The 21,686-nt window shown below is 50.5% G+C and overlaps 8 protein-coding genes across 8 annotated transcripts; 5 read left to right on the top strand and 3 right to left on the bottom strand.

Annotated features, from left to right (window-relative positions):
* Positions 1-316: 316 nt before the first annotated feature.
* Positions 317-1,636, bottom strand: J4E82_002781 (uncharacterized protein; the record flags this gene model as incomplete). The annotated part of the gene is made up of 3 exons (XM_051729078.1): positions 317-490; positions 545-1,299; positions 1,438-1,636. 3 exons carry the CDS (start codon positions 1,634-1,636, stop codon positions 317-319), a joined length of 1,128 nt encoding a protein of 375 aa, XP_051591170.1.
* Positions 1,637-4,964: 3,328 nt separating this feature from the next.
* Positions 4,965-6,795, top strand: J4E82_002782 (uncharacterized protein; the record flags this gene model as incomplete). The annotated part of the gene is made up of 4 exons (XM_051729079.1): positions 4,965-5,240; positions 5,296-5,922; positions 5,975-6,402; positions 6,453-6,795. The coding sequence occupies 4 exons, from the start codon at positions 4,965-4,967 to the stop codon at positions 6,793-6,795; spliced, it is 1,674 nt and encodes a 557-aa protein (XP_051591171.1).
* A 406-nt stretch (positions 6,796-7,201) lies between these two features.
* On the top strand, positions 7,202-9,427 carry J4E82_002783 (uncharacterized protein; the record flags this gene model as incomplete). The annotated part of the gene is made up of 4 exons (XM_051729080.1): positions 7,202-7,756; positions 7,814-9,156; positions 9,204-9,333; positions 9,383-9,427. 4 exons carry the CDS (start codon positions 7,202-7,204, stop codon positions 9,425-9,427), a joined length of 2,073 nt encoding a protein of 690 aa, XP_051591172.1.
* Positions 9,428-9,907: 480 nt separating this feature from the next.
* J4E82_002784 (uncharacterized protein) lies at positions 9,908-11,263 on the top strand (the record flags this gene model as incomplete). Its single annotated transcript, XM_051729081.1, has 1 exon — positions 9,908-11,263. One exon carries the CDS (start codon positions 9,908-9,910, stop codon positions 11,261-11,263), a length of 1,356 nt encoding a protein of 451 aa, XP_051591173.1.
* Positions 11,264-12,297: 1,034 nt separating this feature from the next.
* On the top strand, positions 12,298-13,746 carry J4E82_002785 (uncharacterized protein; the record flags this gene model as incomplete). Its single annotated transcript, XM_051729082.1, has 3 exons — positions 12,298-12,331; positions 12,380-13,436; positions 13,494-13,746. The coding sequence occupies 3 exons, from the start codon at positions 12,298-12,300 to the stop codon at positions 13,744-13,746; spliced, it is 1,344 nt and encodes a 447-aa protein (XP_051591174.1).
* Positions 13,747-16,758: 3,012 nt separating this feature from the next.
* On the top strand, positions 16,759-18,525 carry J4E82_002786 (uncharacterized protein; the record flags this gene model as incomplete). Its single annotated transcript, XM_051729083.1, has 1 exon — positions 16,759-18,525. The coding sequence occupies one exon, from the start codon at positions 16,759-16,761 to the stop codon at positions 18,523-18,525; it is 1,767 nt and encodes a 588-aa protein (XP_051591175.1).
* A 747-nt stretch (positions 18,526-19,272) lies between these two features.
* Positions 19,273-19,652, bottom strand: J4E82_002787 (uncharacterized protein; the record flags this gene model as incomplete). Its single annotated transcript, XM_051729084.1, has 2 exons — positions 19,273-19,344; positions 19,407-19,652. 2 exons carry the CDS (start codon positions 19,650-19,652, stop codon positions 19,273-19,275), a joined length of 318 nt encoding a protein of 105 aa, XP_051591176.1.
* Positions 19,653-21,228: 1,576 nt separating this feature from the next.
* Positions 21,229-21,590, bottom strand: J4E82_002788 (uncharacterized protein; the record flags this gene model as incomplete). The annotated part of the gene is made up of 2 exons (XM_051729085.1): positions 21,229-21,285; positions 21,348-21,590. The coding sequence occupies 2 exons, from the start codon at positions 21,588-21,590 to the stop codon at positions 21,229-21,231; spliced, it is 300 nt and encodes a 99-aa protein (XP_051591177.1).
* Positions 21,591-21,686: the final 96 nt, after the last annotated feature.

The following is a 21,686-nucleotide window of genomic DNA, read 5'->3' on the forward strand; positions in this document are numbered from 1 at the left end:
GATAGGTTGGGCGAGTCTCCTAGTATCAACAAATTCTTATTAATTGGTCGGGATCTGGCGAGGCAGCCTATTACCGTTTACCAAAACCACTCCAAGCTCCTCATTGTCCAAGGCGCCTAGTCCTCACACTCTAAGCAGTTTCATGAATCTTTTTTTTGTTTGTGAGGCAGTTAGTACAGTATCGAGATGGCTGGAGTAAGTTGCTCTTTTCTGCCTGATTTATTGCTGAATCCTTCATGACATATCGGAAATCGCACTTGCGATACGAGAAATTGCGACTGCAAAGACACAGAAGGCAAATATTGGCCCGATTGGCTTATCTCAGATAATTTGCCCAACTTTGTGCCGCTGTAGCCGCGTTTGCTGCAGCAATTGCGCCAGCAGCATCACCCTTAGGGCTGTCCAATCCAATCTCAAAACCATCGTAACCGCAACCGGTCGGCGCTCCTGGCTCAGAACCGTCTAAGCCAGGGACGAACTGCCAATAAAGCTTCATTGTACATTAGCATGCCTTTTTCCGAATATGTACAGATCTCATGCTTACCCAAGGAACTCCAGCATCATTGAATATTTGGGCCTGAGTGTCGAAAGAATCCTGGAAGTCAGTCGAAACGCCCCACTCTTCCATCATGATGTTCTTTCCTGCAGCTCTTGCTCCGCTCAAAACTTCCTTGTCGCCGGTAATGTAGTAGGCCCAGTCGGATGCCTTACTCATGTATCCATGCATACTGATGATGTCGATTGCATCGCATTGCATGGCCTTCTCCAGCGTATTGAACTCGTGGTCACAGCAATAGTGAGATCCGCCAATACCGCCCGTGGCGATCTTGATATCAGACGATCCAAGTGCATTGCGCATCACTCCAGCACGACCACATAGCCAGTCATCTGGGTCATTGTTGTTCAACTTGTCGAGCTGTTTGATCAGAGGCTCGTTCTGGAGGTCGAAAGCCATAATCACCTGATTCAGGCTTTTCCAGGCCTCGCCAAAGTTTGGTGACTGGTAGTTGAGGATCTCTTCTAGTCGCTTGTCGTAGTCTGCTTTGGCTTCGGTCGAGGAATAGAAGGTAGATGCGTCAGTATATTTTTGGCAGTACGCATCACAGGCTACATCGCCAGTTAGTGAGTTGGCGTTGTGAGGAGATATAATAGCTTTCATCCCGTTGTCGTGGAGAAGCTTGAGTGTAGCGTCCAATGCAGCTAACACAGTGGTATCAAACACGCCAACGGAGATTTCGAGCGGTGGCATGGAATTGGTGATCGTGCTTCCTTTCAAGCACCCTTCATCAATGTTTGTTACTATACACCGATCGTTAGCATCGAATTCACTCTTTCCTCCAGTCTGCTTATGCAGATATGCATGAAGGCCTGGAGGGAAGTTTTGGTTGTACATAGACATCGTATTATTGTGGCCCGCATCATCAGGACTTTGCTCACCCCATAGCCTCATGACCTTCGCCCCCCATCCAGCAAGTGTCTCGATGTATGTCTTTTGCTCGGAAGCAGACAGCGCATGAAGAAAGTACTCGTTACTTCCTGCAAAGGATGTCGATGTTTGTCTCCGCGTTGGTACGAAACCCTCGACTGCTGTTACCGCTAACCCGACAAGGACGGCAACGACCATACGGCCGCGCATATTGTAGGTGTTGGTCAGTTCACCCGAATAGGGTTATAAAAAGAAGAAACAGATGCTATTTACAGCAGTGCTCAGTAACGGCACTCGCAGTCACCATGAGAAGGCTTTTATACGCCATAAAGGCCATCCAAGTCAACCTTGCTGGTGTCGCAGATAACCTAATACGTCTGTACCCATGGTGAGAAGTATGGGGCTAGCCTTCCCAGCCATATTGGCTCTCAAGCCACTTAGATCATCGATCGACTATTTATGTATCACCGAGAATCTCCGGGTAGCCCAGTCTGATTCTGTCAGCTGCTTGTGATAGAGTGGTGCGAAAGCACTTGTTTAGATATTCCGCAGTACCGTGCATGCAGCCTTGCAGGCGCCTCCGCACCATCCCACTTACCTCAATTGTCTCAACAAGCAGCCCAAATATCGATGGCTTTGAACTCGCCAAACCCGGTAAACGCTGGACATTAATAAAAACGCCAGAGCCTTATCCGTCACTATCAGACCACCAGCGTCCCTCGCCCGGCGTTGTACATGCAGCACATTTTCTCAGCCTTGCCCATATGTTGAGGCCAAATCCCATTTATCTGCGTATGGGGGCCAATAGGAGTTCAGCTCTGCCGATTCAGTTATGCGCATGCAGGTGTGCTTGCTATCACAGCAACAAATCCGCTTCTGAAGAATGAAGAACGGGACGGTTCGACGCACATGGTTCGAGTCTGTCCTGCCTACAAAATGCGTCGGCTCGATTCCGACTTAGCATTTTCCGCATCTCTTTCGATAGCCTCTCCGGTGTGAAGAAGGCTCTCATCGTTTTACTCGGCAAAAGAAAAGATACGCTAACAGACAATATAATGTTCGGAATACGAATCGTTTTCGCTCTTGCTCTTGTTCTAGCCTTGGCCAACATCGTGGCTACTAGCGGACCCACGAGTATCTTTATCGATCAAATTGACGAATATGCTCTCCTGGCAACATGTGCAGAGCTCGAGTTATCGACCATTGTGCGGGATATGAAGTACGGATGTGGAGATGGTGGCGACGGTGCGTTCCAGTCGTTTACTTGTTGTGAGTTTCCATCATAGGATACGACATGCGTGTGAGACATGCTCTGACCTTGTATCTATCCCCTTTTTAGTCTGTTATGAGAGCTCTGCCAAGTTCTCCAGCATGATTGGTGCTCATGTTGCCACCGAGTGTCCTGACGACCCTTCACAGAACACGACTGCATTGGGTGTTTTCAGTAGTTATTGCGAGATTGGAGGGTCTAAATTGGCCGAGATTACTGGTGAGTAATGAGGTGTTTCTGACTTGGAGGGTGACGAACTAACATGATGATGAGCTGCTACAACATCCATACCATCGACAACATCATTACTGTCATCTACATTTGCTTCTCCAGCATCGACGCCACGGTCAGCAACATCTACCCCCCCAACACCGGTATCATCACCTCAGCCAACGGAAGCGACCGAGCAGGCTTCTACTCCTAAGAACAACCGCACGGTTGCCATAGCCGCAGGCGTTGCCGTTCCGGTCGTCGTCCTAGCCTCAGCTTTTGTGGCCTTCTTTTTGTTCCGTCGTCATAAGAACAAGAAGCAGCACAGTAGATTCGATGTTTACGAAGTAGACGCCTCCACGGTGGACGCATCAAAGGCAGGCACATGTCATGAGGTCAGCGATAAAGGGCAAATCGCAGCAGAGATGCCGAACCCGGATCCTCAGGAGTTAGATGGTGAGAGTAGAGGGACATGAGATCGATCCAGTGTTTTGGTAATAAAAGGTCCTTCGAGTTCGGGCTAAGACAGTCAGTATAGTTCTGGGCGGGCTTGGGTCTGTAGAGATACTCTGCCAAAAAAATAACGAATTAGACGCCCCAAAAACTGGAATGTTCAAAAAGGTGTTTCGACATTATAAACGTAAGGGTATTTGGAGGGACTTTGGGGGATTTGCCACAGGATGCATAATGGCCATGCAAATCCACTCGAAGTATTCTGCCATTCCGATCGGTACTATCTACCACATCGGAGAAGCATCGCGGGAGCAGGGCTGTGACTACGTGTACCGACGTTGCGTTTACGCGAACAACGGACGGATCGGTTAATCGCTGTCCGCTCGAACCGTAACGAAGATAGCACGACAAGTTATTAGCGAAGTGGAGATCTTAGTCCACGTCATCTCTTGACCGAGTCGATTAGAGTCGTTCCTTCGCGTATCAGCCACATGACCATGCTAGGTCTGACCAAGATCTTGCCATTTTGTTGTGAGTTGTGGTAAGCCAGTTTCCAGATGCTCCATCCAGCTCGTCGATGCTTCATGACTGCCACCAGCTCTGCTAAATTCGTGCGAGTGGAAAGGGATACTATTTTCAGAAGGGCTGGGCCTCCTTTCATCCAGTCCTATAAGCTCCTCAGACAGCTAGGGAAAGCCGCATAAGTATCCTTGTTCGACCATTGTAGAATGCGGTTCCGCAAAGATGATCCTTCGGGCCGGATGGCAGCGTGTGTATGCTCCGTAGATGCGCATGCTGGAGACAGCCAAATTCCCATCGACTACTAAAATGGCTAGCCGGCGATCGGATCGTCAAACTTAGTTTGTCTCATGTGACACGAAGTAGTACATAGTAATCGTCCTAGAAGCCTGCATGCATACGGTTTTGAACACGAGTCATTGACGCAGCGGGTATTTGCATATTAGATAGTGCCCGTTGAGAATGATCTGGGAAAGCATTGCTGTTGCAAACGCATCCGTACGAGCGACAAGATCGTCATTGTGTCTCTTGATAGGAAAGAATCTCGAGCAGGTTGACAGTCGTTGTATCGGAAATGCTAGAAACGGCAAGCCGGAGTGTCGCTCGGCACCATCTTCGCCTCGATAGAACGGTGTTATGCGGGGTACCGGGGTAGATCCAGCTACCCCGCAAGCTAGACATTCGGAGAGCAATCGTCACGGTCGCATGTGTGTGCGTGGCGTAACCACGGAGTGTTTCCGCATCCAGGCACATCCAGATTGCCAGTCTCATGTCCTAACCCGTGACATATCCGACCCCCTTAGACGTCCGGCCAGATGGGATACTAGAGAAGATCGACAGAGTCTCGAAAGATCATTCGAGTATAGCGGCATCCATGGACGAAACACAATTCGCCCTGGTTGTCGGGCACAAAATCGTTGCAGGATCGCGAGTAGCGTGACGATCATGCAGGATTCGCGTGGGAGGGGTATCTTGTAGATCAAGGTATATAAAGATAGCGTGTCGCCCATACCGTACCCATCAGTGAGATCGACAGCACCCTTTGATTTCTCAATCTTCCCTCTTTTCAAAAACTCTATCTTCACGATGGTCCACTTCCGGACAGATATTGGCGCGACGAATGAAGCGGCGGATCCGAATAACGAGAACTATGCAAAAGAGCTCGAGACTGATGTGCTGATCGTAGGTGCTGGCTTCGGCGGCATCTACCTAATGCACAAGCTTCGCCAAAAGGGTTTCAAATGCAAGATTATGGAGGCTGGTACCAACATCGGTGGTATATGGCATTGGAACTGCTATCCTGGAGCTCGAGTCGATTCTCAGGTTCCTATCTATGAATACAGCATGCCTGAGATCTGGCAGGTAAGCCGGATATTTGATCAATCTCTTTTTGTCAAGACTGACATTTGTTTGTTAGGATTGGAACTGGTCGTGCAGATACCCCGGTACGGAAGAGCTCCAAAAGTACTTTGACCACGTCGAGAGAAAGTTGGATATCAAAAAGGACTGCGCATTCAACACCAGGGTTGTCGGCGCACAATTCGACAAGCCTTCGTCGAAGTGGGTGGTAAAGACAGAAGACGGTCGCACAGCGCGCTGCAAATATTTCCTCTTGGCCCTAGGTTTCGCGGCAAAGCGCCACTTTCCCGATTGGCCAGGTATGGACAAATTCGAGGGAGAGATCCATCACAGCTCATTCTGGCCTGCATCTGGAGTAGATGTCACGGGCAAGCGTGTTGCCGTCATTGGAACTGGGTCGACCGGTGTCCAAATCGCCCAGGAGACTTCGAAAACGGCCGCAAGTATAACGCAATTCGTTCGAACGCCGAACCTTTGCCTGCCTATGCAGCAAAAGCCTCTGACCAAAGAGGAGCAGGACAAGCGGAAACAAGGAGAATATCAGGAGATCTTCAAGAGAAGGCTGACAACGTTCGCTGGCTTCCAGTACGATTACATTGAGAAGAACACATTTGACGACTCGCCTGAGGAGCGCGAAGCGTTCTACGAGAAGATGTGGGAGAACGGTGGTTTTGAGTTCTGGCTGGTAAGATACACACGTCAAGCTCGGATGTCGGTAGAAACTTACATATCTGCAGGCAAACTACAAGGACTTGTTATTTGATAACAAGGCCAACCGCGAAGCCTACAACTTCTGGGCCAAAAAGACGCGTGCCCGGATAACAGATCCAGAGAAGCGTGAGATTCTTGCGCCTCTGGAGCCCCCACACGCATTTGGCACAAAGCGACCAAGTCTGGAACAAAACTATTATGAGATGCTCGACAAGCCCGAGAACAAGGTTGTCGATGTGAACAAGAATCCGATCAAGGAAGTTACAGAGAAGGGCATTGTGCTATCCGACGGTACGCTCCACGAGTTTGATGTCATCGCCCTCGCAACCGGCTTCGACTCAGTGACTGGTGGAATGAAGAACATGGGACTTAAGGATGTTGACGGTGTTGAACTGTCGGAAAAATGGAAAAACGGTACTTACTCGTACCTGGGTATGAGTTTGAGCGGGTTCCCGTAAGTTGCCAAACACAGCCAGCTTGTTGGAGATACTGACTGGATCGTAGTAACTGCTTCTTCCTCTATGGCGCCCAGGGTCCGACGGCGTTTTCCAACGGACCCACGTGCGTTGAGGTCCAGGGAGACTGGATCGTGGATGCCATGGTCAAGCTTCGAGAGCAAGGTATCAACTACTGCGACGCGACACACGAAGCAGAGAAGGAATGGCGGGAGAAGATCACTGAGCTCTCCGATAAGACACTGTTCCCGCAGACCAAGTCGTGGTACATGGGCGACAACATTCCTGGCAAGCTTCGAGAGCAGTTGAACTTTGCGGGCGGGTTCCCATTGTACAGTGAAATGACGCGGAGTGTGCTGGATAAGGGCTTTGAGGGTTTTGTTACTGCGTAGATATCCATTGCCGAGGAATAGGGCTATTATCTGTTGTAATTAACTATATTCATCTTTCTGTTATGCAACTCTACAATCTCTTGTTCCAGTGTGTAAGAAGAAGCTGAGATTATACAACTGCAATCCTTCTTGTTGGAGACCATGGTTCCGTCTGGGTATAGCTTGCATGAGGAGGATGGTCCGCGCGTGGGGGTATGCGAGGTCATGTCCGGCGTAGTGGGAGGAGAGGGGTAGGCTTGTTGGTGGCCGCGGAGGAGCGGTGGTGGGCGGATGACGATCGGTGTCACATGGAATTTGCGCCGACCGACGTCACGACCCACGCTTGCAACCTGGCTGAGGTCGAGCATCGCTCGCTACATTGCTCCATGGAAGTCAGACGCGTTGTATCCACCCAACACCCGGTACCATGAGGACAGCGTTCCTTTTTGGTCGCCAATGCTTCCGCCCAGGCCTCCCTAAACTCGCCGCCCGCGCATACACGCGTCCGTGGACCAGCAAGGCATCTCGCCTCGGCCGACAATTCGCGGCTCCAAAGTTCAAGGGCCGAACGCTGCTATGGTCAGGCGCAGCAACGGGGGCTGCGGGGGGCGCGATACTCAGCCCACTCGCATTTGTCCAGGTCGCCAACGACGAGTCGGATCATGGAGAAAAGACGCACGAGGAGGCCATGCTGGAGGCGTCGCGGAAGGAACTGAATGAGCAGGTGCCCCATGCGCTGAGGAACTCTTCCAAGTACAGGCGGGGCATATACTTCCTCATCGACGACTACATCATCGAGCCCATAGCCACCGGATTCCGCTTTCTCCATCTCATCATCATCTTCGTGCCAGTCATAGTGACGATACCTGCGATATGGCTTGGTTCACGGCAGCCGGATAGGGACAACGAGCGGAGTGGGACACTGTGGTGGTATGGCTTCCTGGTCGGATCCATGGAGAGGGCTGGTGCTGCCTTCATCAAGGTGCGTATTGCTACACCAGAACATGGCCCATCGACTGCAAACTAATCCTCTTACCAGCTTGGGCAATGGGCAGCCTCCCGAACAGACGTCTTTCCGACCGAGATGTGTCTCATTATGTCAACCCTCCACTCCAACGCCCCGGCGCACACACTGCAAACCTCGAAGCGAACAATCGAGGCGGCATTTGACGGACAGAGCTTCGACGATATTTTCGAGGAGTTTGACGAGAAACCACTGGGTGTGGGCGCCATCGCGCAGGTGTACAAGGCAAAGCTGAAGCCACACCTTGCCACGCTAGAGGACAACTCGATCGATCGGAAAGAAGCCAATCTAGCGCGTCGGATCAAGAAGAACGTCGACGTGACGCTGAAGAGCTCACCCTCGAGAGTGCCATCTAGCCATGTTGCCATCAAGGTTCTCCATCCCAACATCGAGAAGATAGTCCGGAGAGACTTGCGTATAATGGGTTTCTTCGCGGCTGTTATCAACGCCATACCCACCATGGAGTGGTTGTCGTTTCCCGATGAAGTGGAACAGTTTGGTGAGATGATGAGACTGCAATTAGATCTACGCATCGAAGCCGCGAACCTCACCCTCTTCCGACGAAACTTCAAAGACCGAACCACAGCCTGGTTTCCTTATCCTTACACGGAATACACTACGCGCAACGTGTTGATCGAGGAATTCGCCCAGGGTATTCCTATGGAAGACTTTTTACAAAATGGAGGTGGAGTATTTCAAAAGGACATTGCAGATGAAGGCTTGGATGCCTTTCTTACCATGGTCCTCATCGACAACTTTATCCATGCCGACCTACATCCAGGAAACATAATGGTGCGGTTTTACAAGCCCGAGCAGCTAGACGTCTCAATCTTCGCCCGAAAGGAAGATCGAAGGACCGGCCCCAAAGAGTCGCTCGATGTTACCGAAGAGGTACTTGAGCGTCTGCGACCACACAAGAAGGATCCCCAGCAGTGGAAAGCGAAGCTACAGGAGATCGATAACGAAGGATATCGACCACAGCTCATTTTCATCGATACGGGTTTGGTAACGGAACTCAATGGAAAGAATCGCGCCAATTTTCTGGATCTCTTCAAGGCTGTTGCCGAGTTTGATGGTTATAAGGCAGGACATCTGATGGTTGAGAGATGCAGACAGCCAGATGCAGTACTCGACGGAGAAGTCTTTGCTTTGCGCATGCAACATTTGGTTTTGGGAGTCAAGAGCCGTACTTTTGCTCTTGGCAATATCAAGATTGGAGATATCCTTAACGAGGTTCTCTCTATGGTGCGAACGCATCATGTACGGCTTGAAGGCGACTTTGTAAACGTTGTTCTTAGTATCCTTCTCCTAGAGGGTATTGGAAGGAGTTTGAACCCAAACCTGGATCTCTTTGCAGGGTAGGTCATACAGTATAGTACAGAGGGTCGTCTACTAACATCGTCAGTGCTCTGCCAATACTTCGACAACTTGGCACGCAAAGTGGCTCTTCGATGATTCGTGGAGGCGACTTTTCGATGCTCAAGGTCTGGGTCGGTCTTGAGGCACGCAGCTTCTTGCAAGCCTCGATTGATACGGTATGGCAAACTACACTCGTGTTGCACTGCGATACTAACAAACACTCAGGTCGAACGATGTGTCAAGTCCGACCAGCTTTCCCCGAATATATAATTGACTCATGCATACTACCGCATGATATACTCTATGTTATTCAAACTTTCAGCTATTGTGAAAGAGACCATAATTGGTTTCTGTGAAAGACGCAAGCCGTCTCATACATCCAGCTCACAGGCAGAAACACTACCTTGTGGAAGTCTTTACACATTAAAGGCATCGTCACGTCCGTATAGAAACATGTATATCACAAGCCATCTGTCTTGCTATGCGTTTGGAAGCCGAGGCGGTGCACTGCCGTTCCACAGTTTTAAGCACCCGCTTACCGTGGAGGGACGCGTCAAGGCGACAAGGGTCTTGTGCCATGACGTCACGCCTGGGGTAAGCTTCGCAGCTATGCCATACAACATCACTCTTCTCATGTACAATACGTCTTACACCCAATTCATTTAAACGATTAATAGAGTTGCCTCGTAACCTTTTGACCGAAACCCTGCATTTCTTGCCTTAACACATACGACACTCTTGCCAGCAACAATGGAGGCCGGAGCCGCTGGTGTGCTCTACGCAGCCGAGAATCTACTCGAGGGTGCCGTCGCCCTCGTAAAGGGCATTACTCATCCGACACTGCCCATCAAGGCAAATCTTACGCGTATATCTTCGGTTCCCCTCGCTCGCTCGCACCACACTGTCTCAGTAGTCAAAGGTCGCGCATATATCTTTGGAGGAGAGACCGAGGCTGGCAAGCTCGCAGACAATGACATGCACATTGTCATTCTACCGTCGAGCGGCGTTCTCGATGCTGACTACACCAAGTATCCCGCTCGCGCGACAAACGGTCTGGACGACGTACCGAACTCGAGAAAAGGACATACGGCTACGGTGATAGGAGATAGCATATACGTGTTTGGCGGCGAAGGAGAAAGTGTAGCAAACGAGAAGGGGCGGGTTTGGGTTTATGATACAGTATCGAACACCTGGTCTTACCTTGATCCAGCGGAAGGCACGCTCTATCCCAGCCAGCGAGCTGGTCATGCTTCGGCGAGTTCAGATCTGCCAGGCCCGAAGACAACGACATATGTCGAGAAGGCACCACAAGCACCTGCTGACCCCGCAAAGAATGTTCCTGAGCCGCCGGAAGCTAATTCATACGGGACCATCTTCGTAGTCGGAGGTCGCGATACTTCGAGCAATGACCCTGCAAATGATGCGCTTGCATTTGACGTCAAGACGAGAACATGGACCAATATACCTTCTCCAACAGGGCAGCCCCGAGAAGGCGCAGGCTTAGCACTCGTTGGCAGTCGCCTATATCGATTTGGTGGCAAGGGCATCGAGACGTTTGCCTCAGGTGCGACTGAGTACGTGGACGCATCACATGTATGGACGCATGCAGAACGCGGAACTACACCGGTCGCGAGTGGCTGGAGCTGGGAAGAAGTGAAGCACACGGACAGCCAAGGTAGTACTGCTACAGCACCACAGGCGCGGGCGGACGCAGGACTTGTAGGCGTCACGACAGGCCAAGGGCGACACTACCTGCTAGCTGTCGGCGGAGAAACTGAGGATGGGAGTTATCTTGACGATATATGGGCGTTACAACTTGCACCTGAGCGTTACACGGCTGCAGCCACCAAGGACACTATCCGCTCCGGTATGAAGAGGGACACGCATGAGTCGCAGTGGGCCGAGGTAGTATACCGGTACGTAGACACAAAGGGCGAAGAAGAGAAGGAGATACCAGGAAAACCAAAGAGGGGTCTCGGGGCAAGAGGACATTTCGGTATCGCCAAGGGTACAGAGGTTGATGGAGCGACATGTGTAGTGTGGGGTGGTGTTGACATGAACGGTAGTGTACTAGGCGATGGTTGGATGATTACTGTTGACAGGTGAGCTGTCATGTCGTGCTTTCGTGAATATAGATGGAACATGCACTTCAAACATGCATCTACGGCAAATAATGTTTGACCGCCTAGAATGTGGTCAATTTGTGGATCTCCGATGCTCCTTCCTGTGCTATCTTTAAGAAAGAGTTCTTAGGATTTTCCGGCTTTTTCCTGGTGTATGCATGATCTTATAGGGAGAAGCTCATATTTCCTTAATTTTCTTGTTCCTAATAACGTTGTAGACGCGACGTGACGCGACGCTCGGGGCAATTACCGGCGTAACGATGCGGCAAACAGCACCAAGCCTCAAGACCCCCTAGCCATCTGGATCTGCGCTGCGCTACGCTTTACGTTGTCTTTATACTCTTGCGCATAGGTATTGGATGCCGCTAAGCGCAATCAACACCTTGGTATCTGCTCTTTGAGGCTATCGGAGTCTTTATTGGCGGAGTGGGTGTAAAGGTGAAACAACAAAGCTCGCCCAATCAGGAAAGTGACGGCAAAACACGACCAATCCTCGGCTGTATCTATAAAGCGACTACCCGTCTACAACAACTCAGATAGCCCTGCAAGGATTCGGGGTGCATCTGGATAAACACGAGCTTCGATTGAGTGGCTGACAGCGGCGCGAGCACGGGAATGACGGAGAGGGCCGACCCAGTAGGGTGCCGCTAGAATACAATGCAGAACCTGGGAATTTTGGGCATTATGCGCCTGCTCTGGGGAGGATTGGCTTTAATTCTGCTGCTTCCCCAGCATGGCGTTGTGCGAGGATCTGGATTTCAGGACGATCGTACTGGTTACGCTGCGCCTGGAGAGCACATACACCAGCAAAGACTACAGTCAGTCTCTTACAACAAGTCGACGAGTGAAAAAGACTTGGAAGGGTCATCAATTATGGGTTGGGGTGAGTCATGATCTAATGGTCTATAGAGAGTGGTGAGAGGTGACGAAACTGATTATGTGTCAACAGGCGGAGATTTGACTCTAGTGAACGGTTCGCCGTTCAGGTGGATTTTAAACAGCCAACACTCATATCAAATGGACACATGGATATGGCCAACAATCAACGCTGGTATGAACAATTCTGAACTAGAAACGACACCGCCACTGACTAAAAAAGGCCAAGCATCCAGAGTCTATGTGGAATTCGGGACCAGAGGAAGCACCCGTGACGATGCGGGTGAGGTCTACTACAGTATCGATGAAACATCGGACAAGTTCACAGTATTGAGTCGAAAGCCTTCAGACTACAAGCTCACCATATCTTTGGACGGTATGTCGACGAAGCAGAGTTCGCAAGGAGCAAAGATCGACCTGGGCTTTCGGCACAACGCTGCAGTCAACTGGATCATGTCTGTGGACGAAGCAGGTAATTGGTGGTCGAACAGCGGTACGTATTCGGATTGGATGCAGCAGAGCCTGGGCTCGTTGGCGAATAGAACCTTGAAGCACATCTGCATGCCGGGCTCTCACGATGCAGGCATGGGTACCTTCAAACCTGGTACCATCGGTGCGCACTTTGCGAACACCCAGACACAATACCTAGATTTCTATCAACAACTAATGGCCGGATCGCGGTATTTTGACCTTCGTCCAGTGCTCTCTCGAGGGGAATGGGTAGCCGGTCACTATGGCCAAGTTGGCGACATCTGGCTTGGTGGTAATGGGCAGACGCTTGAAGAGATCATACGTCAGATCAACGACTTTACAGCAGATTACCAAGAGCTCGTCATCATAAATTTAAGCCACACGCTCGACACAGACAACAAGTACAAAGACCTTACCCAAACGCAATGGAACGATCTCTTCACCACACTAAAGAGCATCAACGACCGCTATATTCTCGAAAACCCAGGCACCACTGATCTCTCTGATAAACGCTTAGGAGAATTCATCACCGACCGTGCTTCAGTCCTCGTGGTCGCCCAGATACCTGAAGGTATAACACTGGGCGACTTTGCAAGCCAGGGTTTTTACTCCGGTCGTAATTTTCCGTTCTACGACGAATACAGCAATAGCAACAACCTTGCCAACATGAAGAGCGATCAGTTAGCCAAACTAAAGCAGAATCGAAACATCGTGGGGGAAGAAAATGAGAAGAAGGATGCTTTCCACATCTTCTCCTGGACGCTGACGCAACAACCTGAAGACGTACTGAATTTTGACAAAGCCATCATGTTCGTAATCCGTCTTCACTGCCTACAATTTCTTCCCTGGACTAACATGACACATAGGAATATGGCCGCGTCAGCCTTCGATGATCTAATAAGCGAAGCCTGGAACGCTTTTACGCCGCAAAGCTTCCCAAACGTATTGTTCGTAGATAGTCTTGGAGTCAGGGATAAGAGTGTGGTTTTCCCGTTTGACAGACCAAAGCAGGGGTTACAGCCCAACTCAGATATTGCTGCATTTGCTGTTGCAGTAAACAACGGGATCGCGGGGAAGAACGGGATTGTCACTGGGAGACAACTGAAAAGGGGGACGTAACGTCTGGAATAGCTAAGTATGTTGAATTGCTTTTGATAATTTGAGAACAGACTTCCTCCTCAGTCTTACACAAGATCCGAAGCGAAGTATTAAACTTACGTGAATGTTTGTAGGAACGTTGTAGTCAGACAAGGCATTCAGCACCCCGCACAGCATCTTGAAGTTTTTGGCCGATACCTCTCCGTGGTGATGATCCTTTTGCCCAATCGAGTCGAGCTATCGGTGCAGAGTGTCAAGTGTGACTGTGGTTGATCTATGACGCAGAATATGCACACGAAAGTATGCCACTGGCGCGAGATATTCGTGGTTCATGGATCGCGTTTGTCCGCCTGCAGTGCTTCTTGCTAGACCTTCCTTATTTCTTCGGTCTGACTCCATTCCGGACAGGAAGCCTCACGAAATCTTTGTTTACAAACACGGATGTCAGGCATAGGGCCAATAGTAGATCTTGACGAACATATCCGACTCTACATCCACATCGCATCTCGATATCGATAGACGTTGCGATGATCTACATTTGTCATGTTGTTCTTCATAATTCCGTGCAGGTCCCTGATGTCGGTGATCTACGACTGATCAGCGGCGGGACGACAATCCTCTGTGCGACAACGTTGTGTGCCGCTCGTGCATGTAACCGATGCTGATCTTCGATGTTAGGTTCGACCTATCGCCTTACAGTTCACTCATTGTATAACAAAGTACGTCTGGCGGACAAGGAAACAAATGTTAGTGGAGGAAAAAGTAGACGTCCTCACGGTGCAACACGCCCAGACAGACTACGACCCCTGAGGCATTCATGTACATTAACTTCTCAGGCTGCAGCCGACGTGCTCATCATGCAATACGAGTATTTGCGGGTATACGGCATGCGCCAAGTGCCACGAGATGCAACGGCAGAGCAAGTGCTTGTTCTTGCTTAGCAGAAGAAGCGATACGGGTAGGGGACGCCTTGTTTCTCCACATGATTTCCTTGGCTCAATCGCCCCTTGGAGACGCTATATCCATCGTAAGGGAAGAAAAAGAATATATGACCGCAGCTGGATATCGATAATGTGGAGGCTGCAGGGCCGTCCTATCCGGTTCTGGCCTTATGTGTCAGGGTAAATTATTAGCCCATGAGTAGGATGTATGAGTGGCACAAGGGTCAGTGGTGATGCCTGCCATCCCAGCTCACGCGGCACCGGGAGGCGGAGGTTGAGATATGCGATCGGGAATTCTACCAGTCGCGATACAGGCCGCAAACGATCCTTCTCCACCGTTGGACTCCGTAAGCCTAAGAGTTGCTAAGAAATGGTCGTGCTGTACCTTGCGCACGAGAAGAGTTTGTCTATCGCAATTTTGTTTTGGCGAGTCAAGCCGCCGGCACGAGGCTGAAGAACCTAGTCACTTGAGCAAAAGCTTGTCTCGCAACAGAAAAGCAATATGCTCAAAATAGACTCGGGCTTTATTCCTTGCGGTATTCCCGAAGTGCATACAGTAGAGCTGTTCTATGAGACTATGGAGTGGTGGAGGTTTTGGAGAGGCTGCCTGAATCAGATGTACGAGTGGTTAGCTGCATGGAGACAGAGAGGGGATACGAGGTCTTCCCGTCCCCCTTGATTCCAATCGTCTCGATGCAAAAAGTATTGATTATTGAGCGGCTTGCTTTCGTGGTTGCGTGTTACAATGCGCCATTGCCCTTTGGCGTCGAGTCATCCACGTGGGCAAAGAGTGACGATTCGCGACGGTATACCGACAGAGCGAGGCGTTTGGCGGAAGCAAGTATGCCGTCCTGTTGGAGGGTGGGAGCGATTAGTATTGAGTCTCGCTTGGCAGGGCACGTGATTGGCTCATCTCGTATCATCGGAAAGCCCACTTGACTCCAATTTTCCTCGGAAGCTGCAGGCGTCTGGACCACAGGGGGAGAGGAGACGTTCAAGGTAGTGGATTCGCGCAACATGCTACCTTTCGCGGAAGAAACTTAATGCAATTGCATGGCTTGGCTTGAAAGACTCGTACGACTGCCTACACGAAGACTTTGGTGGTGATGCGGGGCGGATCTCTTATCCCTAACAAGCTCCTCCAAGAGCTGCACCCGTCAGTTGGGCGTCCTCGGCAGCTGTTGCCAATGCGCCAGCGTATGTCGGTGCTTTCATGGCTCAACGCCATGGCTGACGCCCGAAGGGCTATCTGTTAGGTGCTGCACCATCAGACCGATCATGGAAGACGTCACATCGCCACGCGCTTAGCATCTTACAACAGCTAAATGATAATTTTCTAGCGTATAGGCACAATACCATCATCGCAACATGTTGAACAGCGACCGCGCGACGACCATGTATGCCAAGCAACCGTTAAGTGAGGGACAATGGTGGAGAACGTGTGCGATGAATCACTCATTGTTTCGAGCGATTGCCGGCCTACAGACGTCAGAGGCGTGTGGTAATAACATTTCGGATGGCACAGATGCCAAAACACGTTTCAAACGGCTTGGATCAACCATCATGATCTATTTTTCGCTCGACAACGTGATAGAGTTGATGGTTCCTGCATGGCAAAGGAGTCCGTGCTACTTACCACCCATGACGAAACGTCCCAATCGCGCATCATGTCCGCCCGAAGCGAAGCCGGCGCCGCGGGTCGACAGCTTGAAATCTGCCAGCCCCAGGGGCCCGCGGCACCAAGCTTCCTTTTCCCAGGCTGACCGGCACCTGCAGGCAAGTGTCGAGAGCGCTAGCCGTAACGCGAGTCAACATTAGCACCATGCCTTACGGGGGTTGCTGGCTGGCTGTCGATCATCTTCGTCCTTCATAAGATGATTCTGCCCGCACGCCTTGATGAGCTTTCTTGGTACCTTCTGTTCGAAGTTCTAATTCTACCTTACCTTCATCTTGACCATTCCTTCTTTTCGGTCCAAGATTCCCCAGTGTGTCGTCGATATTGACCACCACTATCCACTCGCTCACCTCTCTTGATCCGACCTACCAGATCAACACTTAATTCCGTAATTCGAACCGACCTTATTCTTACAACATGCACTACTCTACCGCTCTTGCTGCCGTTGCAGCTATTACTCCTTTGGTCAACGCTCATGGAGCTGCCCTACCCAACATCATTGGACTGAACCCCAGGGATCTCCGCGCTCGGGATTTGCTTTCTCGCACCGGAGCACGTTTTACTGGAGTCAACGAACTTCTCAAGCCCAAGACCCAGGTCAAGACTGCCGTCGTTGCCCGTCAGGATGACCGCCAGTGCGGTGCAGGTGTCGGCAACTGTCCCGCTGGCCAGTGCTGCTCAGAGGCTGGCTACTGTGGTACTGAGGACGACTACTGTTACTCTCCCGGATGCGACTACGCGCACGGCCCTGGCTGCCCTGAGAACGCAACTCCAGGTGGTACCAACACCTCTTCTATCGCTCGTCCCAAGCTCGGTAACGTCCAGTACGGTGGTGCTGGTATCTACGGTTGTACCACACCAGGTACGGTTGCTATTACCTACGACGATGGCCCACAAAAGGTCTTCACCAGCCACATTCTTGATGTCATGGCTTCGTACAACGCAAAGGCTACTTTCTTCATCACTGGAAACAACATCAACAAGGGACAGATTGACATCACCCCTGAGTTCAGCGATGTCCTCAAGCGCATGGACTCTGAAGGTCACCAGCTTGCTTCCCACACCTGGACTCATTTGGACTTGAGCGCCATCTCCCAGCAAGACCGTTACAACCAGATGATCAAGAACGAGATGGCTCTCCGCAACATTGTCGGCAAGATCCCCACCTACATGCGCCCCCCATACTCCAGCTGCACTGCTGAGTCAGGCTGCGAGAAGGACATGGCTGATCTTGGCTACCACGTCACATACTTCAACCTTGACACTGATGACTATGAACACGACAGCACCACTCTGATCCAGTACTCCAAGGACGTTTTCCTGGGCAACGTCACCAGCGGCCCCGCTGCCAGCAACCAATGGCTCGAGATTGGACATGACATCCACGAGCAGACTGCCATGAACCTTACTGAGTACATGCTCTCCACCCTTACCCAGCTCGGCTACAAGGCTGTTACCGTTGGTGACTGCCTCGGTGACCCCAAGGAAAACTGGTACCGCACTGCTGGTGGTGCTGGCTCTGCCAACCCTACCACTTCTGCTACTGCCCCCGCTGCCACTGGAACCAAGCAAGTCACCACCGATGCTACTTGCGGTGGAACCAAGGGATACACATGCCTGGGATCTTCGTTCGGTAACTGCTGCAGTTCTTCCGGTTACTGCGGTACCACCTCAGCCTACTGCGGAACTGGTTGCCAGTCTGGCTTCGGTAACTGCGGCAGCAACGGCGTCGCTCCTACCACCACCAAGGCTACGTCGACGACCAATGCTGCTACCACCAGTTCCAAGGCCCCTGTCGCCTCTGCTGCAGGCAAGGTTTCCACCGATGGCTCATGTGGCGGTGCTTCTGGCTTCACCTGCGCCGGCTCAACCTTCGGTAACTGCTGCTCCCAGTACGGCTGGTGTGGAAGCACCACCGACCACTGCTCTACTGGCTGCAACTCTGCTTTCGGTACGTGCTCTGGCACTGGAGCGTCTGCTACCAAGGCGGCTGCTACCACTACCACCAAGGCTGCTGCTGCCCCAACCAAGAAGGCATCCACTGACGGATCTTGTGCCGGAACCTCTGGCTTCACATGTGCTGGATCTTCTTTCGGAAACTGCTGCTCCCAGTACGGTTGGTGCGGAACCACCACCGGTCACTGCGGTACTGGCTGCCAATCTGGCTTTGGTACCTGCAACTAAGTCAACCCCACTTTTGCGTTTCCTCATTTAGTTGGAAGCAAGAATTCTGTATCAGGGGTCGATTAATCTATCGTCATCGAGACATGACGGGGCTAGCCCCGTGAACGACGCGACGAGGTTTATATAAAAAAAGGAACGATAGTTCTCAACTATATTCTTGTACATTACTCTTTTGTACTCTGCTGAATTGATTACTACCGTACAATTCCTGTGTCAGATGTCGCAGGTTGGCTGAGGACGACGAAAAGAAGTAGCAAATCGCGTAATAGATCATGACAACCATCGATACACAATACCCATCATTCACTATCAATCGCATTACCTTTCCACTCTTTTGTTCCGTACAGTGACACTTTTATCGACTGCCAGTTTATGTTTAGAAGTGTGCCATGATTATTCACTCAAGGTATCTAGCTCTCAACTTGATCATCACGTCGTCTCATGGAAGCGTTTGTGCCGACCGAAATGTTAACATGTAGGGTACGCTATCACCCATTGTGTCATGGCAGCGTTTTGTAATGAAGAAATGCAAGCGGAAATTGGTTGTGCCGGCCAGCGGTTTCATTGAAAAGCGAGTGTACATAGACAAGCACCAATGAGATACATGTAAGATGCCCGTGAAAGCCTTTTGTCTCAGCCTACATTAAACACTGCAGGTCTAATGTCGATGGACCACTGTCCGTCTGAGCCCCTTACTTCTCGCACTCCTCGATCATAGAATGATTCTCAGATTGTCCACTACTGTTTTTATTCGGGGCAGACGTTGTTTTCGACCAGGAAGTTATTGAGGGCGTCAATGCATCCGGCGCAGGGGCAGATCTGAGATGATTAGTAGATTGCCTTATGTACAAGAGGATCTGTAAAGATGGTAAATCACGTACCGAAGGAGCACCACCACCAACACAAGCCAGAACTGCGGGAACGGCACCTGGAACTGCGAGTGCTCCAGCAATACAGGCGCCAGCAGCGACTACAGCAGCGCAGTCAAAGAGACTGCAGTCGGCTTGCTGGGCAGCGAACGCAATGACGTTGGTCATCTCCTGGCTTTCGCGCTTGGCGATGGAGTTCGGGGAGGCGACGGCCAGGCCGGCGGCGAGTACAGAGACGGTGATGGTTGAGAAACGCATATTGACTGATTTGTAAGAGTGGTGTGTTTAGCGAAAGGCTGGTGAAGTAGTTTGATGTTATGATGATGGAGCTTGATGAGTCCTTTCAAGTCGAATTCTGGACATCCTTTATACTTGTTCTTCCTCGCCTCTCTCTCTATATTTCTGTTTCCCCGTCACCGCCTTATTTGATCGGTAAGCTCTTCCAGTCTTTCCAGGTGGATGTGTGGTTAACAAAGTCCTAACTTGGGTCACTGTCTCGGGGTTCGAGGTCTAGCATGAGGCTACTACCACATCTTCGTTCGTCGTCGTGCCCACTCAACGTCCTTCATTCACTCACCGCGCTGATTGAATAGCACTAATGATGCCTATACGATCTTTCTCGAATAGCAATGACGGTGGGGGTAAGCTGATCGCATAACAGGCGGAGGTTCGAGGCGTCGAGACACGAAGGCGATGTTCCGAACAATACCTTTGTGGGCGTAGTAGCTAGCATATGAATCTCAAGGGCAAAGTCTGCTGTGATGATTCGTCGTTTTCATGACCCCAAGAACCTTGGCATAGTGAATGCAGACATGATCTGCTGAGGTTACACAACAGTTAATATGGTTATATTGATGCGATCCGGTCAGACTGGTAGCAAAACCTTCTTCTGTACATCCTGTGTCTTACTTCGGCCTGCAGGAGAGGCACTCCTCGCCCCGAAGCGGCTGTGGTTAGGGAATGGGATACAGCGAGGTTGATCGCATACGCTGACTGACCACTGGTTCAAATTGTTGCTAGCATTAGGCGGTCAATGAAGATGAGCTGCTTACTTTATCTTGGCTTCCAGAGGGGCGGTCATTACGTACAAACTCTCCAGCCTTGACCTTGCTCTGGTTCGGTTACTGGCCTGTTCGACACTCTTGTCTCTCATACATTCGTACCGGATGCAATTTTGCTGTTACGTGCTTTGTCTGATTGTAGGTCGATGAGACTATAAGTTCTATTATCGGCACAATATACAGCAGGCTAAGGTAATGACAAACATGAATCTCACTAGTCGCCCAGACTTTCGTCAGTATGCAAAGGGAAGAGCCGTCCATATCTACTTTGCCGGGTACGAGGTGTAAGCAAATGCTAACGTGATCCGGTCGAGGAGTCATTGCTGCTGCATCTGTTGATTCAATAGCCCCACGTGTTCGGAATGTCGCGCACGTCGTATGGTCCGTTGGGCTCTGCGTCCTGCTCAGCAGAGTAAACAATATTAAAACATAAGACAAGCTGGCATACCACGCTCAGTTCACCGAAGACTAAGCAGGTTGCATGCGAAGAGCCGAAACACATGTCTTGACTCCAGTCAGAGTGCGCTTGATGAAGCCAAACAGAGACGACCACAGGAATGGACACCCCTGACGATTTGCTAGACATGGCCGTTCAACTCAGCCAATTGGCATCATCATTATGCCGGACCTCTATGATGTGGTCATACAACTCCTTTTTTCGTTTTCTAACTGGAATCATAGTTGAGCAAACAATGACGGAGAGATGGGTTGTGATTATACAAGTTGTATATGAAACCGACCCCCTACTTTCAAAGTTGGCAAGATATGTCTTTTCACGAACTGCACGTGCGACATAAATCAAATTTTGTATGCGCACCTTTCAGGTTGTGCTGTTTTGAACGTTATTGTTGCAAGTACATACAAAGCCTCTTGGGACTAGGGCTATGCATACCAATGGACTTGATGAGGCATACCCGTTGGAGAATTTGATATAGTTCCAACTAAACCAATCTCTCGAGTTGCCATACGAGGGACTATCGGCGGTCAAGTTGAGGCATGTGAACAAAAGCTGTTCTGCACAAACTTGATATTGGTGAAGCGTAGAGACTTGTCCTAGTCCTCCCTTGAAATTTGGATCTCGATGGCTGCAGAACAACGCGAAAGATTTGGGCGCAAGTCTGAAATAGAAGAACATCTTTCTGAGAGGTCTTGAAGCTCGATAGAGGAAGGGTTCCCTGTGATGGCAAAAACAAAAAGAAAGGCGCTCCTATCGGCCATTACCCGGAAATGA

Source organism: Alternaria postmessia (genome assembly GCF_024291825.1).
Source record: "Alternaria postmessia strain BMP 2775 chromosome Unknown scaffold_11, whole genome shotgun sequence".
Taxonomy (NCBI): domain Eukaryota; kingdom Fungi; phylum Ascomycota; class Dothideomycetes; order Pleosporales; family Pleosporaceae; genus Alternaria; species Alternaria postmessia.